This window comes from Artibeus jamaicensis, unplaced genomic scaffold, assembly GCF_021234435.1.
Source record: "Artibeus jamaicensis isolate MK-2021 breed Jamaican fruit bat unplaced genomic scaffold, CSHL_Jam_final contig_525, whole genome shotgun sequence".
NCBI lineage: Eukaryota > Metazoa > Chordata > Mammalia > Chiroptera > Phyllostomidae > Artibeus > Artibeus jamaicensis.
Genome location: NW_026521874.1, coordinates 15,074,410 through 15,087,688, shown reverse-complemented (window position 1 = coordinate 15,087,688; position 13,279 = coordinate 15,074,410). Strand labels below are relative to the sequence as shown.

Below are 13,279 nucleotides of genomic sequence, written 5' to 3'. Positions count from 1 at the left end.
TTGTTGTAACCCTTTGAGGTCATCAGTATCATCCTCTCTGTAAGAAAAAGTTGAACCTGAAGTTTTGTTACTGTAAAACAGTCAGGTGGGGTGGCAGGGCGAGGTTCCACATGGAGTGTGTGAAAAGCTAGCAAAGTAATTGGGTACAATAACCCCCACCCGTACCAGATTGGGGGTGGGACCAGGGGAAGGCAGGCACTTACGCCACAGAAGTCAAAATGGTGCAGCAGAAGGTTCTGGACTGAAGAGGCCCGCCAGTCTAGCCTGAGGAAAGTAGGGATTGGTTGGGAGGTGGACCCACGCGAAACATGCAAAAGTTTGGGAAGCTGGTCAGTTTGAGAAGGCACCTTGTCTGTCCCACACCCAAGCTATTGCAATCCTGGGGCAATAAAGCAGCACTGTTGCTCGGGACAAGGAGAACAGGTGCATTTGCATGCTTTCTCTGGGCCACATGAACCATGGCCTCCAGGAGGGAGCCTCTCTCGCTCGATGATGCACTCGCTGGTACATTGGCGTGCTCTCTCTCCTGGGAGCATGTGGCTGTGAGACCTTGGCAGCCACGTGGCCCACGGCCATGCAGTCTCCACATGCAGGCTCCAGGAGAGAGCCTGAAGTGGTCAGCAGCCGGGAACAAGCTCAGATGCCTGGATGGGGACTGAGGCTGTTCCAAAGGACTGTACTTCAAAATGGAGCAGGAACTCTCCATACTGGCTTTTGTCTTGGCCTTGCTGAGGACAGGTGGGCTTTTTCCATGGTAGAAAGATGAGGTGAGCTTTGAGGCGAAGTTCGTCGTTCTTCCGGGCTGTGCAGCACCTGATAAAACTTCCTTCCTTTTGTACCAGCATCTGCCTGACGAGTCTGGCCTTTGTGGCGACAGGCAGCTGAACCTGCGAGTTTTGTTTGGTCACCGTTTGGCACACGGCTACAGTGTAACTGAGGTTGGGTTTCAGTGTCAGCCATAGGAATCTCTTCTCTTCCCGCATTTGCCCCTGGGGAGTAAGTCACATAGCCTTAGTTCAGAGATTGTGTAGTAGTTATTTCACTTGTTTTGTATCCCTTTCACTTCCCAATTTAGATTTGTGTTTGGAGGTTTGTTAGAGGAAGATCAAACTCTAGAACTGCACTATCCATTCCACCAGCCACTAGCCAAGCTTAAAGTATTTTAAATGAAATAAAATTTAAAATTTAGTCACTCTATTCACATTTCAAGTGTGCAGTGTCCACATGTGACTGTTCGGAGGCAACCATTATTCAAGAGCAGTTCTGTCATTGAAGAGCGTGCTATTAATTTCTCCTTGTTCTAAATGAAACATACATTTCAAACACAGAGCAAAACTAATTTGCATGTATGTGTCCATATAGGATAGGCATCAAATAGGCATCAAATGTGCCTGTTTGATGCCAGATGGTAAAAACTTACTGAGGGCATGGGCCTATGCCTTCATTTTTATGTCACATTTTTTTGTGGCATAATGTGTAATTTGCAATATACAGTATATTTTATAGAAGTAATATGTGTATATTTACATTTTGCTCACATGATGGATATCTAAGTACTACAAGCAGTCTTTTATTTTACCATACAACTTATGCATTCCTTAAAAAGCATATGAAAGTTACACATGTGCAATATCAAATACAAAAATATTATACAAAGACTGACATGTGCAATGAATGGGGAGTGTTAATTCCTAGAGAACCAAAAAATAAAGTCTCATATTGTACTTTTTTTTGAGAATTATTTTTAATATATTCTTTCATTTTATTTTTTTCTATCACGATTGAGTGTAGTTAGTTGTTCTGTGTATATCCAGGGATATTAAAAGGTTTTGTGCTTTTGGCACCCTGTAATCATTTTCATTTTTAAAAAATATTTAGTTTTGGAGTGAAGGGACGGGAGAGAGAAAGAGAGGGAGAAAAACATTAATGTGAGAGAGAAACATTGATGGTTGCCTCTCATATGTGCCCCACCTGGGGACTGAACCTGCAACCTGGGCGTGTGCCCTGACCAGAAATCGAACTGACGACTTTTCACTTAGCAAGATGATGCCCAACCAATTGAGCCACACCGGTCAGGGCTAATTATCATTTTTTGACCCAGTTCTGTTAAATTATAGATTAATGCTGCTTCTTTCTAAAAACTAGTATCAGCATTTCTGTTTTCCCCATTTAGCATTTTTAAATAAAATGAAGGAAATTCAGTAAAATAGTTCTATAATATCTATTGTTTAAAAATATGGTGATGAGGTGGTAGCGGGTAATATGATTGGCTAGCAGGCAGGTAGACCACTATGTTAGAATGACAGGTATTTATTCTTCAGAAGATGTCCAAAAAAGTTGAAATTCAAACAGTGGAAGACAGATTAGGAACATTAAAATACAAACATAAAGGGCTCATAAACAAAGCCAAAGGGGGGTTAGGACTGAGGGTGGGAGGTGGGGGTGCTGGGGAGGGGAGAGTGGGGGCAGGAAAATGGAGACAACTGTTCTTAAACAACAATAAAAAATGTGTACAGATTAAACTGAAGGCATGATATTTGTGAATGGTTGAACTAAGTAATAGACTATGTATTATATGTGTAAATGAATACTCTTAGTTTAAATATTATTACATGTATTTGTCCTATCTTTTGTTATAAATAAATATAGGTATGTACCTCTGAGCGTAGTGGTTTACCTCTTAAGTCGTTTGAGCCGTGGGAGAGTAGGATGTTCGATTGCCGGGTCTGGTGATGCAGCAGAATCGTGCCTGAGGAGTGGAGTGTTCGAAGGGAAGACTTAGAGGCCTTTTGTTGCTTCCAGTGGCACTTGAAGGGTGGATAGCTTACTCTTTCACGTGTTTAGTCTTAGAGGGTTTTTACTTTAACCCTTTCTTAAGTCCAAGGTCAAGGTGACCGCATACTTTGTGTCTTCTGAGGGTCCACTTTCTTGTTAATAGAGAGCTGTCTTCTTGCTGTATCCTTACAGGGTAAAAGGGGAGAGGGGGCTCTCCCTAGTCTCTTTTATAAGGGCGCTAATCCCATTCATGAGGGCGCCCCTCTCGTGACCTGATCTCCCCCCAAATCCCAACCTCTAAATACCATTAAATTGATGATTAGGTTTCAACATACTAATTTTGGAAGGACACAAACATTTAATCTATGGCAAACTTTCTGAGGTGAGAAGAATGGCCACTTAATACAGAATAAATACTAACAGTTTTAACAACAGGACATAAATACCTTAGTCATTAGTTATATTTTTATTACTGCTGAAGTATTACAAAATTCTACAGCTAGTAAACAGTTCTGCAGGTGGCAGTCAGGACATTTATAGTTTTTATATTCTTTCCCTCTAGACTGTGATCACACTGAAGGTACAGGTCCTGTCTTTGTTACTTTGTATTTGTGGTACGTATCACGGTGCCTGGTGCTGTAGATTTTTAGGGAATATTAAGGAAAGAAGGAAGGAAGGGAGGGAGGGAGGAAGAAAGAGAGGGAGGAAGGAAGGGAGGGAGGAAAGGACTTATTCTTGTAACCCATGTATTTGTGAGGTGGTTTATTAGCATTCGTGGAATAACCACTGAGGGTTCTCTGTGGTGAATAACAAAAAACTAAACTAGGCATCCCACCTTTAGCCCAGTGTAGTAACTAGCTCCCTATAAGTTTCTCTTCTTGGCTACAGCTTCAGGTTAAAACCACTGTTCTTAGGGTGCAGGTGCTCTCAACAGTGAGTTCTTATTGCCCTTCCTTCTCCATCTGTGACATAACCAGTGACCAGAATGTGACATCTGTGGTCGATGCTGAGGCAGAGGAATATATCTTCTGAGGTTGGCTGGCCACCGAGTGTTCGATGTTGCTTCATAGGCCCACCTTCCCTTGGCATGTGGCACATATACTACCTCTGTTCAATCCTGAGTGACGAAAAATTTCCTCTTTCCAAGATGAAGCAGCTTCCTTTGAGACCTCTGATTATGAGTAAGAGAAAGATTAGTAGCAGGAATCAATAGGATAAAACTGATAGGCTATAGCAGATTACATCAGTTTTCTTGAAGCTAAGGCAAACAACTGTGAATTTCAGCAGAGTCTGACCTTTGCTTTGGAAGAGGGTGGCAGAGGATGCTGGGAGTGCCTGCTGCGTCTCCCAAGACCTGATTGTGCCGCTTTCTTTTAATCAGGTGGTTCAGATTTTGTCCGGTAGCCTAACAGCATTGAGTTTCCCAGTTGCCAACAGTCTGTTATGGAGCAAGGGGAGGAGTGCATGGAGCGGTGATTAGAACTGAATAATAGAATATGTGTTGGACTACTTACATTCTGTTAGTTTATAATTATGTGTTCTTATTTGGATTCTTTTCTTATTAACTAATAATCAAAAGAGCTAATCATACTGAGTGCTTCCTCTGTCAGGCACTGTGCTGAATTCTTTTTGTTCTATCACAGTAACTCACAATCTAGGTTTTATTATCATTCATTTGAATTTAATAGTGGCATAGCTTTCACAGAAGTATCAATAACTAATTTTTTATTCAACAGTGTTTACACAGGCAATGAATATTGCATGGAACAGAGTGCGAGAGCCACACTGAGTTAGGAACAGGGTTTGTCAGAGCTTGACTTACTCAGCTGTGTTGGCAAGAGTGTAACTCTAAGCTTTCAAGTGAGAAAAATCTTACAAAGTTGGCTTGGCCATTGTGGAAGGAAATGAGGAAAGACCAAGGGAGACCTTTGAGCCTCCTACATTTTTTCAAAATTTTCTCCTGAAGAAAGGAAGCCAGGATTGTGGGCAACCAGGTTCAGTCAGTCACCTTTTCCATCTAATTACTGAGTGTCCTAAGAAAACAAAAACATGCACACTCTTCTTCAACTGCTACGTGAACTCGATGCCGTAACTGGCATTTAGCACACTTTGCCTACTTAGTAAGTAGGTGAGTCATATTCCTCAGTGGTTTCAGGTGGCAGATAGAGAAACTAGTTGTTCTCTCAGTGAAATAATGAATGATAAAGTTTTGCTTTAAATATATAAGAAATTATCAAAATCCATTGCAACTAAGATTTTTGTGTTGTTTTATTGAGATATCATTGACATACAGCACTGAATAAATTTGTTGTACAGTATAATGATTTGATTTACATATATTGTAAGATGATTACCATGTAAATTTTTGTATTTTTAAAAATATATACCAGAAATCAATAACTAAAGACATCTTTTTTCTCTATATAAGTTATAGTTATGGTTTATAGGTATTTGACATGTATATAGTATATAAATAAATTTAAATTGTTTTAGTTTGGCTTTAATATAGCATTTTTGAAAATTACATTAACTAGTTATTTTTAGTTGGAATATGACATATATTGTGTCTTGCATCTTAGAAGTCACCTAAAATGTGAAATGAAAAGGATAGTGAAAAATGTCCATAAAACACATCAAAGATTGAAACAGTGGCTGAGCCCTGTGAAAGGAAGTGATCTTATGAATTAGTAATGAAAGTGCATTTACAGGTTATTGTCTTACTGGGGGTTTGAGTTTTAACAGCTGCTGCTGGTTTAAACTAATAGAAGTCTGAATAGCATGTAATAATCTATGAGTATTTATTCTGTTTATGGGCTGTTTCTTAATAGAAACACTGAATAGTATTACATCTTAAATTACCTCAAAGGGCAGTTGTAAAAATGAAACAAGTAAGTATGTTTGTGAACATTAAAGGTGCTCTCTCACTCTGTGTATATGTGTATGTAATGCAAAATTACAGAATTACTAAGTTTAGTGAGTAGTAGTTTTGGGAGTTGTCTGAAACTTCATTTAGATCTCGTGGATACAATTGTGACAACTCACAGTATATTGGACTGAAAAATCAAACATGCAGTATTGCAGAATGTTTAAGATAAATGGGAGGCCAGGTATTTTGGAAGATGTTATGTGGAGTGGATACATTAATACGTGGCTTTTATGTGTGAGTTAATCAGGCCCAGAGTCCTTTGCTGGGTAAGTACCAGCAATGCTTCGTTCATTTACTTATTTTTACTCTGTGTGCTTGAAACCAAATTGCACTTTCTTGAGACTGTTCTAAAATGTAAATATTTTGTTAATTTTCTGGCCCTTCCTGCAATTAGCTGTAAAGAAAGATGTTCTGCTATAATCAACAACTAATACTAGAAAAAAAACTAATCCAATGAAAGAAAATGACAACAATGTTATTTTGTTTCTAAGCAAAGCATGCATATTTTAGATAGCAGCTTTTTAATATTATGTCTGAAACACTACATTAAATATAGCCTCATTATTAACATTTTAATAATAATCACATTGATTTTTTTCTATTAATTATATAAAAGGGAAAATACAAAACAAGTGGAATCTGAGTATTTCTTATTTACCTTGCACTGTATCACATGCTTTGGGGAGATGTAAAGAAATTTCCCAAACCCTGTTTTTGAGGAGCTTCTGCTGTTAAAGGTGGGATAAGAAATACTTTTTAAATTGTCAAAAAATAACAAAAGCATTATGTAAATAAGTGTCAAAGAATGTGATAAACTTTATGTGTTCTAGAAGTGAAAAGCATAGTTTCAAATATAATTTGCCTACAAGAAGTATGCTTACACTTTATGACATGGGAAGAAGTTAGATTTGATTACAAACTATTACCAGGCTTTTGAACTATGACCGTCTCAGTCTTAGTTCTGCTGACCCATTGTTCAAATGAAGAATCAGCATCAGCCTTGTGTAAGTTACACATGCATTCTGTTTTCTTCCTTTTCAGGCATACTTCCGACAGGGTGTTGCCCTCCAGTATCTCGGACGTCATGCCGATGCCCTGGCAGCCTTTGCATCTGGACTGGCTCAGGACCCCAAGAGCCTCCAGCTTCTGGTGGGGATGGTGGAAGCTGCCATGAAGTCTCCCATGAGAGGTGAGTAGAATACAGCGTTGGGTCTGACACGGGTGTAAAGTTGAGTGTTTCTGGCCTTCGAAGGCTTTAGATGCGGGTGTTGAGAACTGATGGGTTGTCAGATTTGCTAAGACTGTATATTGATTTATTTCTAAACTTTAAGATATCTTTATTAAATAGAAAAGTTACACTATGATTTTTTATACACTATTGAAAGCAATGACTGTTTTGTTTATTTGTCTAAAGTCAGGAGTAGATCCCATTTCTCTCTCACAATATTTCTCTTAATTTAGTTCCAGGAAATAAATAATAGGGTAGATATTTCATATTCCTCTAGATCTATCTACTGGAAAGAAATTTCAGAGCATGAAGAAGAAATAACAGAACATTTTTAGGATCTAACAATTTGTCCTTAGAACTTGGTTAAATTTGGCTTTATCTCAAAGTTGTGTGCCCATCTCCACAGAAATAAGCTTCTATTTTAGTAGTCCTAAAAGAGGTTATATATTTTAGACAAAGAAAGATCAAGAATCACAGTCAGTAACTGACAGTGAGCCAGGATAGGATGATATAAGGCTACTGGCCTAGAAGTTTGTGGAGCTAGATAGCATTCTGGACTTCTGTGCTAACTGACTATAATGTGTGACTGGGTAAATGAATCGATGTCTCTGGATTCCAGAACTACCTGAAGATTCCCTGTGTTTTGTATAGTTCTAAAATCTATAGTAAGATTCTGTACTGCTAAATTGTAATACCTCTAGTAGTAAATTGATTTGCTTAGTTGGACCAATATACCATCTAGCAATAATAAAATAAGAGAAGACGTTAGTTAAACATGCTAATATTTCATAAAAGTAAATAGATGTAACTTTATTTAGGCTGGGAGGGCAACATTTTTCGGAGGAGCATTACAAGATTAGGTTGAAGTAAAAGGAAAGAGGAAGAAACAGACACTAGTTTAAATGGTTTTCTCCTATTATTCTACTTTATGGTTGGTATTCTGGAAAAACAATGGATTGAACATAGTGCTGTGGGGGTTAGAGAAGTTCTAATGCCCCAAACAGATGGCTTCTCTGTGAGGAACATGGACTTTTGAGGAATGAGCTCTTGGGAAGGTGGGGTTGAAAGTGTCCACCAATTGCCATTTTTGCGATGATAGAGACACTAAGGTAGATTTATGACAGACATACAGTGGGAAGCTAATATTTTGTATTAATTAGACTATGTCAAGTAGAACTCAATTTTTGTTTCTGAAAAGGATTTTTTGAATTAACCTAAACTTTTTGATAGCAGTATCATTATACATTTTATCTAGATTGAAAATATTTGCAGCATTAGAGTGTTTTAATATACTGGCTAATACAGTATTTGACTCAAAATGTATGCTAAGTAAAAGTTTGATTAACTAAATGGTACTTATCTGGTCTCTGGGCAATTCATAGGTATAAAAAATATTTTCCTGAAAGTCAAAGATTTCATGTTTTAGAAAACAAGTGGCTAAGGAAACCTCTGAATGTGATTTTATAACTCTACACAAAGCTGAGTCTTTGGTTCGGGAACCTAATGGCTTCTCCCACTGGGGGACCTGCTGTTAATAAACTCTGACTTGGAGCAGATGCGCTTTGGAGCTCCAGGGCTTAGGGGGTGGGGGTGGGGTGGGTGTGGACAAAAAAAAAATCAATTTGTCTCCCCTTTCTGGTTTTCTAATAGTTTCTCATTCTCTCCCTATACCCCTCCACAAGTATTTTACATGGAACATTTTTTATTTAGCTCATGAAGATATCACTTCTTTATTTTGAAGTGTTTCTGCTGCTGCCTTAGAATATTGGAGTGAACGTGTTGAGATCAGCAGAATCATACTTACTGTCGTGCCTTTGAAGCAATTTGCTTAGATAAATGTAAGGAAATCTTCCCTGCACTGTGAGAAATAGCTTAGTGCACTGTCACCCTTAGGGTTTTCTGTGCCGCTTCTTTCCCAGCTTACACTGAGTGACCTAAGGCCGACCCTGGAGAAAGCTGCATCTTACAGGTGCCTGGAGCGCTTCAGTATTTTCTTTTCTTTCCTTAAGGCAATTTAATCTATCTCATTTATTTTTAGCACTGCCTTCACCACTGCCTTTACTCCAGGTGGGCTTTTCTTATTAACATTTTACGGAGACACTGTTTCTTTTCACGGTGGTGTTCTATGCATCATCTCACATCTTGATGACCTCCGTGTCTTTGTTTGGCATAGGATTGTAATGCACACAATCTATCATTTGCTGCCCATTTTTTACCCATTGTTGTTACACGCAACAACGTTACGTGTTGCAGTCTGGGTCACTTCACCCGTAGGTCCGACCTGTTGTGTCAGTTGTTTTCGTTCTGTAACTCTTAAATGCAGCAGAGGACGCTCCCCGGCGCAGATGCTGGTGTCAGCAGGCAGAGCTCCCACGGAATACACCACTTTCCCGGGGCTCGGCCTTTCTGGGGGTTGCAAGATTTCACTTTTTAAAAAAGATAGGGCCAATCTATATTAATATGTCCTTGTTCCCAATAAATATGTTATATTTATCCACATTGAAAACTACTTGATTTTTAAAATAGTGTTGCTGCCTATATTGCTAACTGAATTCAGTCTGTTTTTCTTTATTTTTATGGTTTCACTCATGCTCACCGACCAGATATCAGTTAAACTATTTGTGCTGTGGTCATACTTACATTATATATAATGAATTTCCTTTAAATCATTAATGAACATGTAAAAATAAGTATAAATATAAAATGATAGTCTCTTTTTTATAACTTCTCAAGTTATCCTGTTACTGTTTTCCATTTCTTCTTTTTAGATAGTCTCGCAGCAATTTCAGTTCATTGTAGCTTGTAAATGTTTATGCAGATTTGGATGGTGTAGCACAGTACCACTGCCAACCACGGATTTAATGATATAATTACAAAGTGAGATTGAGTTTACCTGTCTTTGTTCCTCTCAAGACACCAGGGCTGCCTCCTGCTGAGGGTTTTCCTGTGTCTATTTTCCCTCCCCCTGTTAACTCTGTGATCTAAAGACTATTACATTTGCGGACTATCACCTGTCATGGTGTTTCTGCCAGTTCCAGAGGATCCAGGGAAGCTGAGTGGCAAGTGGCTTTTGAATGTAGACGCTTTTTCTCAGAGTCACATCAGGGCTCACCTTTTACTTACCTATTTGTCCACGCTTGGTGAACTCTCTCAGGTGGCAGCTCCTTTTCCCAATCGGCCTCTGTCTGAAATATTATATTAAAAAATATAGACCCCCCCCCCAAAAAAAAAAGGAGACTGGAATCAAATTTGAGCACTGTCACTTGCTCTTCCATTGGCGGAGCAAGACTGCTCACCCTGTGCACTTGCAGTCCTTGTCTGCAAAGGGAAATGGTAAGGCCTGCCTCTAGAGTCAGACACTGGGCTGTGAGGGTGGGCGGCCTGCAGGGGGCCTTCCCCTCTGCAGTTCGATGATGCCCTTCTTCTCCCCGAGAACTAGAGGTAGCAGCGGTAATAATCCTGGGCTTGTATTTGTGGCAGGCGCAGTGCTGGGTGCGGAATGCACACTGCTCGGTGCCCCTGGTCCTTTTTCTGAGTGCTCGCGGGAGGCCTTGCTCTCAGCCCTCAGTTTTAGGAGAAGCGAAGTTTCTCATGAGTGTTGATGGTGTGGGAATTGTTAAAGTGATCCTTTACACCTTTGCTTTGTCCTCTGAAGCATGGAGCCCAGTGTCCTGGCCACCTTTGGGAAGTGTGTCTGCCTGTCTGTGTGCCAAGTTTCATTGTCTTACCCCTGCTTTGCACTCATGTTGACTTTTGTGTTTTCCACTGTATTTCTGTAGAAGGTATTTGGATCTTTTCTGAATGAAGTAAAATATAAATAAATACACAAGCCCAGAAAAATGTGAGGTGGCTTAGACAAAGTGCAAAATGTCAGATTTATTTTCAGTTTTTTCGAGGAGAGTTAAGTTTTGCTTTTAGTATGAACCCAAGTCTTTTAAATTGTAAAGTATACATGTAAAATTGACCACTTTAACCATTTTCAGTTATGAAATTCAGTGGCATTGCACGCATTTACAGCATCGTGCACCCATCACAACTACCCATCTCTAGAACTATTTCATCCTCCCAAGCTGACAGTGTGTACCCATTAAACTGTAGCTCCCCATGCTCTCTCCCCACTGCTCCTGGCAAATACTGTGCTATTTCTGTCTCTCTGAATTCGACTGCTCTGGATATCCTATATAACTGGCACCATACAATACTTGTCTTTTTGTGACAAGCCCAATGCTTTTTAACTTAGTTTCCTCTTTAGGGAATTAGCTTAGGAAAGGTAGAAATTAAAATTATGTGAATATTGTGAATCTTACTTCTAAATGTTATTTTTTGGGGCGGACTACTTCATCCTCACAATGCTTTGCTTACTTCTTACCTCGTCAGTAGTTGCTGTTCTCTCTCTGGATCCCTGTTTTAGAGATTCATCCCAGGGCGGTTTCTCCCAGTCTTCCAGATTTGCAGTTCAGCAGTATGTTTTAGTGATGTGTCTGAGAATAATTGGTAGTGGTTTCACCAGGTTTTTTTTAGGAAAATTGAAGCCTTTTTAGTCATAATGCTAGGGGAATAAGGATAATTTGAAAGGTTCCAGAATGTTTTATTGTGCCTTAGACAGATTGAAGTCTCTAACAATGTTAGTTACCTTGAAGGTGATCTATAGGAGACTGTCCTTTGTATCATTCATTTGGAATAAGGCATTGTGCCTGTTAAATACACTTTTTTCTCAAATTCTGTTTTTGAAAATTCTAAATAGGTCTGAAATTTGTCCCTTGTTTTCCATCCATTTTCTCATTGCAAATACAGAACTCTTCCTCTAACTGGATTTTTCTGGCTTTGTCTGAACCAGTCTATGCTTTGCTATCCTTTTAGAATGACCTTTCTAATGTGTAAGTCTGATCTGTCTTATTCGTCATTCCTCATTGTCCCTGTTGTCTAGAGGATAGACGCCAATCTCCTTAGTATATGATAGCTTACTTCTCTTTCATTCTCATCTCCAGTTTTTAGAAAACAGTTACTTCATTCTAGCTGTAGTTTTTGGAAAACACTGGCTCTTCCTATCTCCATTTTCTATGAAGACGTCCTTCCTTTGGGAAGAAATTGCATTCCCAGACTCACATGGGTAGAATTAGCACCTTTTTCCTCTGAGATCCCATAGCACATCCTACCAATGTGAAGAACTCTGGATTTAAAGCGGCACCCTTATTTTATGTATTACTAAGAAAAATGCTGATAATTAAATAATGACACAATTCTTCCTTATCACTTAACTTTTTGTTTTTATATAAACTGAGAGAGCTTGCTTTTAGGCCCATTAGGACATAGAAGTGACAAACCATTAGGAGGTACCATCAAGTTCAGAGATATTAAACCCCAAATTGAGAGATGTTAAAATGTGAATAAATAAATGTGTATCTCAGAACTGATGATACATAGTACAGTGAGTCTTCACTTAACATTGTCACTAAGTTCTGTCACCTTAAGCAAAATGATATATAATGTAACCAGTTTTACTGTAGGCTAATTAATACAAATAAAAATTAAGTTCCTACAGAATCTCATCAATGCTACAATGAAATGACAATGAACAAAATGGCATTATTTGAGGAACTGCTGTATATCTTTTAGCAGAGTGTGATTATTTATTACTAAGCTCTGCTACATTCCTCAAAAGTCTTTGAGTATCAGGAAATGTGAATTTGTTCATCTTAAATAATTAAAGCCTTTACATTTTGAAAAAACATTACTGGTTTCAATGAATGTTGCATAGGTCTTTTACCTTTTTATGGAGTTGGTTTGACATTGGCTGTTTCATGTATTATGTATAGTTTCTAGAAAGAAAAACATCTTAATAGTGATAGGCTTCCAGAGCTTTGCTCCATATGGCCTGGTAAAATTGTGAAATCAGTGTGTTTGCTAATAGCCCAAGTTTACTCTAGAATAGGAATTAGAATCATAGAGTAATGTAGTTGGAAAGAGTCTTAGAGATTACCTAACCCAGCATGTATATTTTTATACATTAGAAAAAGTATCATATGACTTTTATTCATCAAAAGCATGAATGAATGCTTTTGATGAATAGAAGTGGAATGCTGGGGTTAGTGTAGCTGCTAATTTGAGGTTTTGATTAGTGAGTATGAACCAAAGAGATATAATTATAGCCAAAAGCAGAGAAATTTGACATTGAAAAAATTTTAATTGATGTAAAGTGAAAATCTTGTGTGTGTATGTGCACACACACAGGTACGTGTGTACATGTATGCACATATTTATACACACGTATACACATGCATGACATGCAGGCTCATGTAACCATCACCCAAATCACAATCTGTACATTTGAAAAAGTGAAGAGATGGGGG

General features: G+C 38.6%; 1 protein-coding gene across 3 annotated transcripts in view; it reads left to right on the top strand.

Moving 5' to 3' along the window:
* Window positions 1-13,279, top strand: part of TTC28 (tetratricopeptide repeat domain 28) — a 576,581-nt gene that overhangs the window by 282,588 nt on the left and 280,714 nt on the right. For all 3 annotated transcript variants that reach the window (XM_053669950.1, XM_037153288.2, XM_053669951.1), the window contains one exon: window positions 6,743-6,890. In XM_053669950.1, coding sequence (XP_053525925.1) covers window positions 6,743-6,890 — 148 coding nt within the window. The remainder of the gene's footprint in view (window positions 1-6,742; window positions 6,891-13,279) is intronic.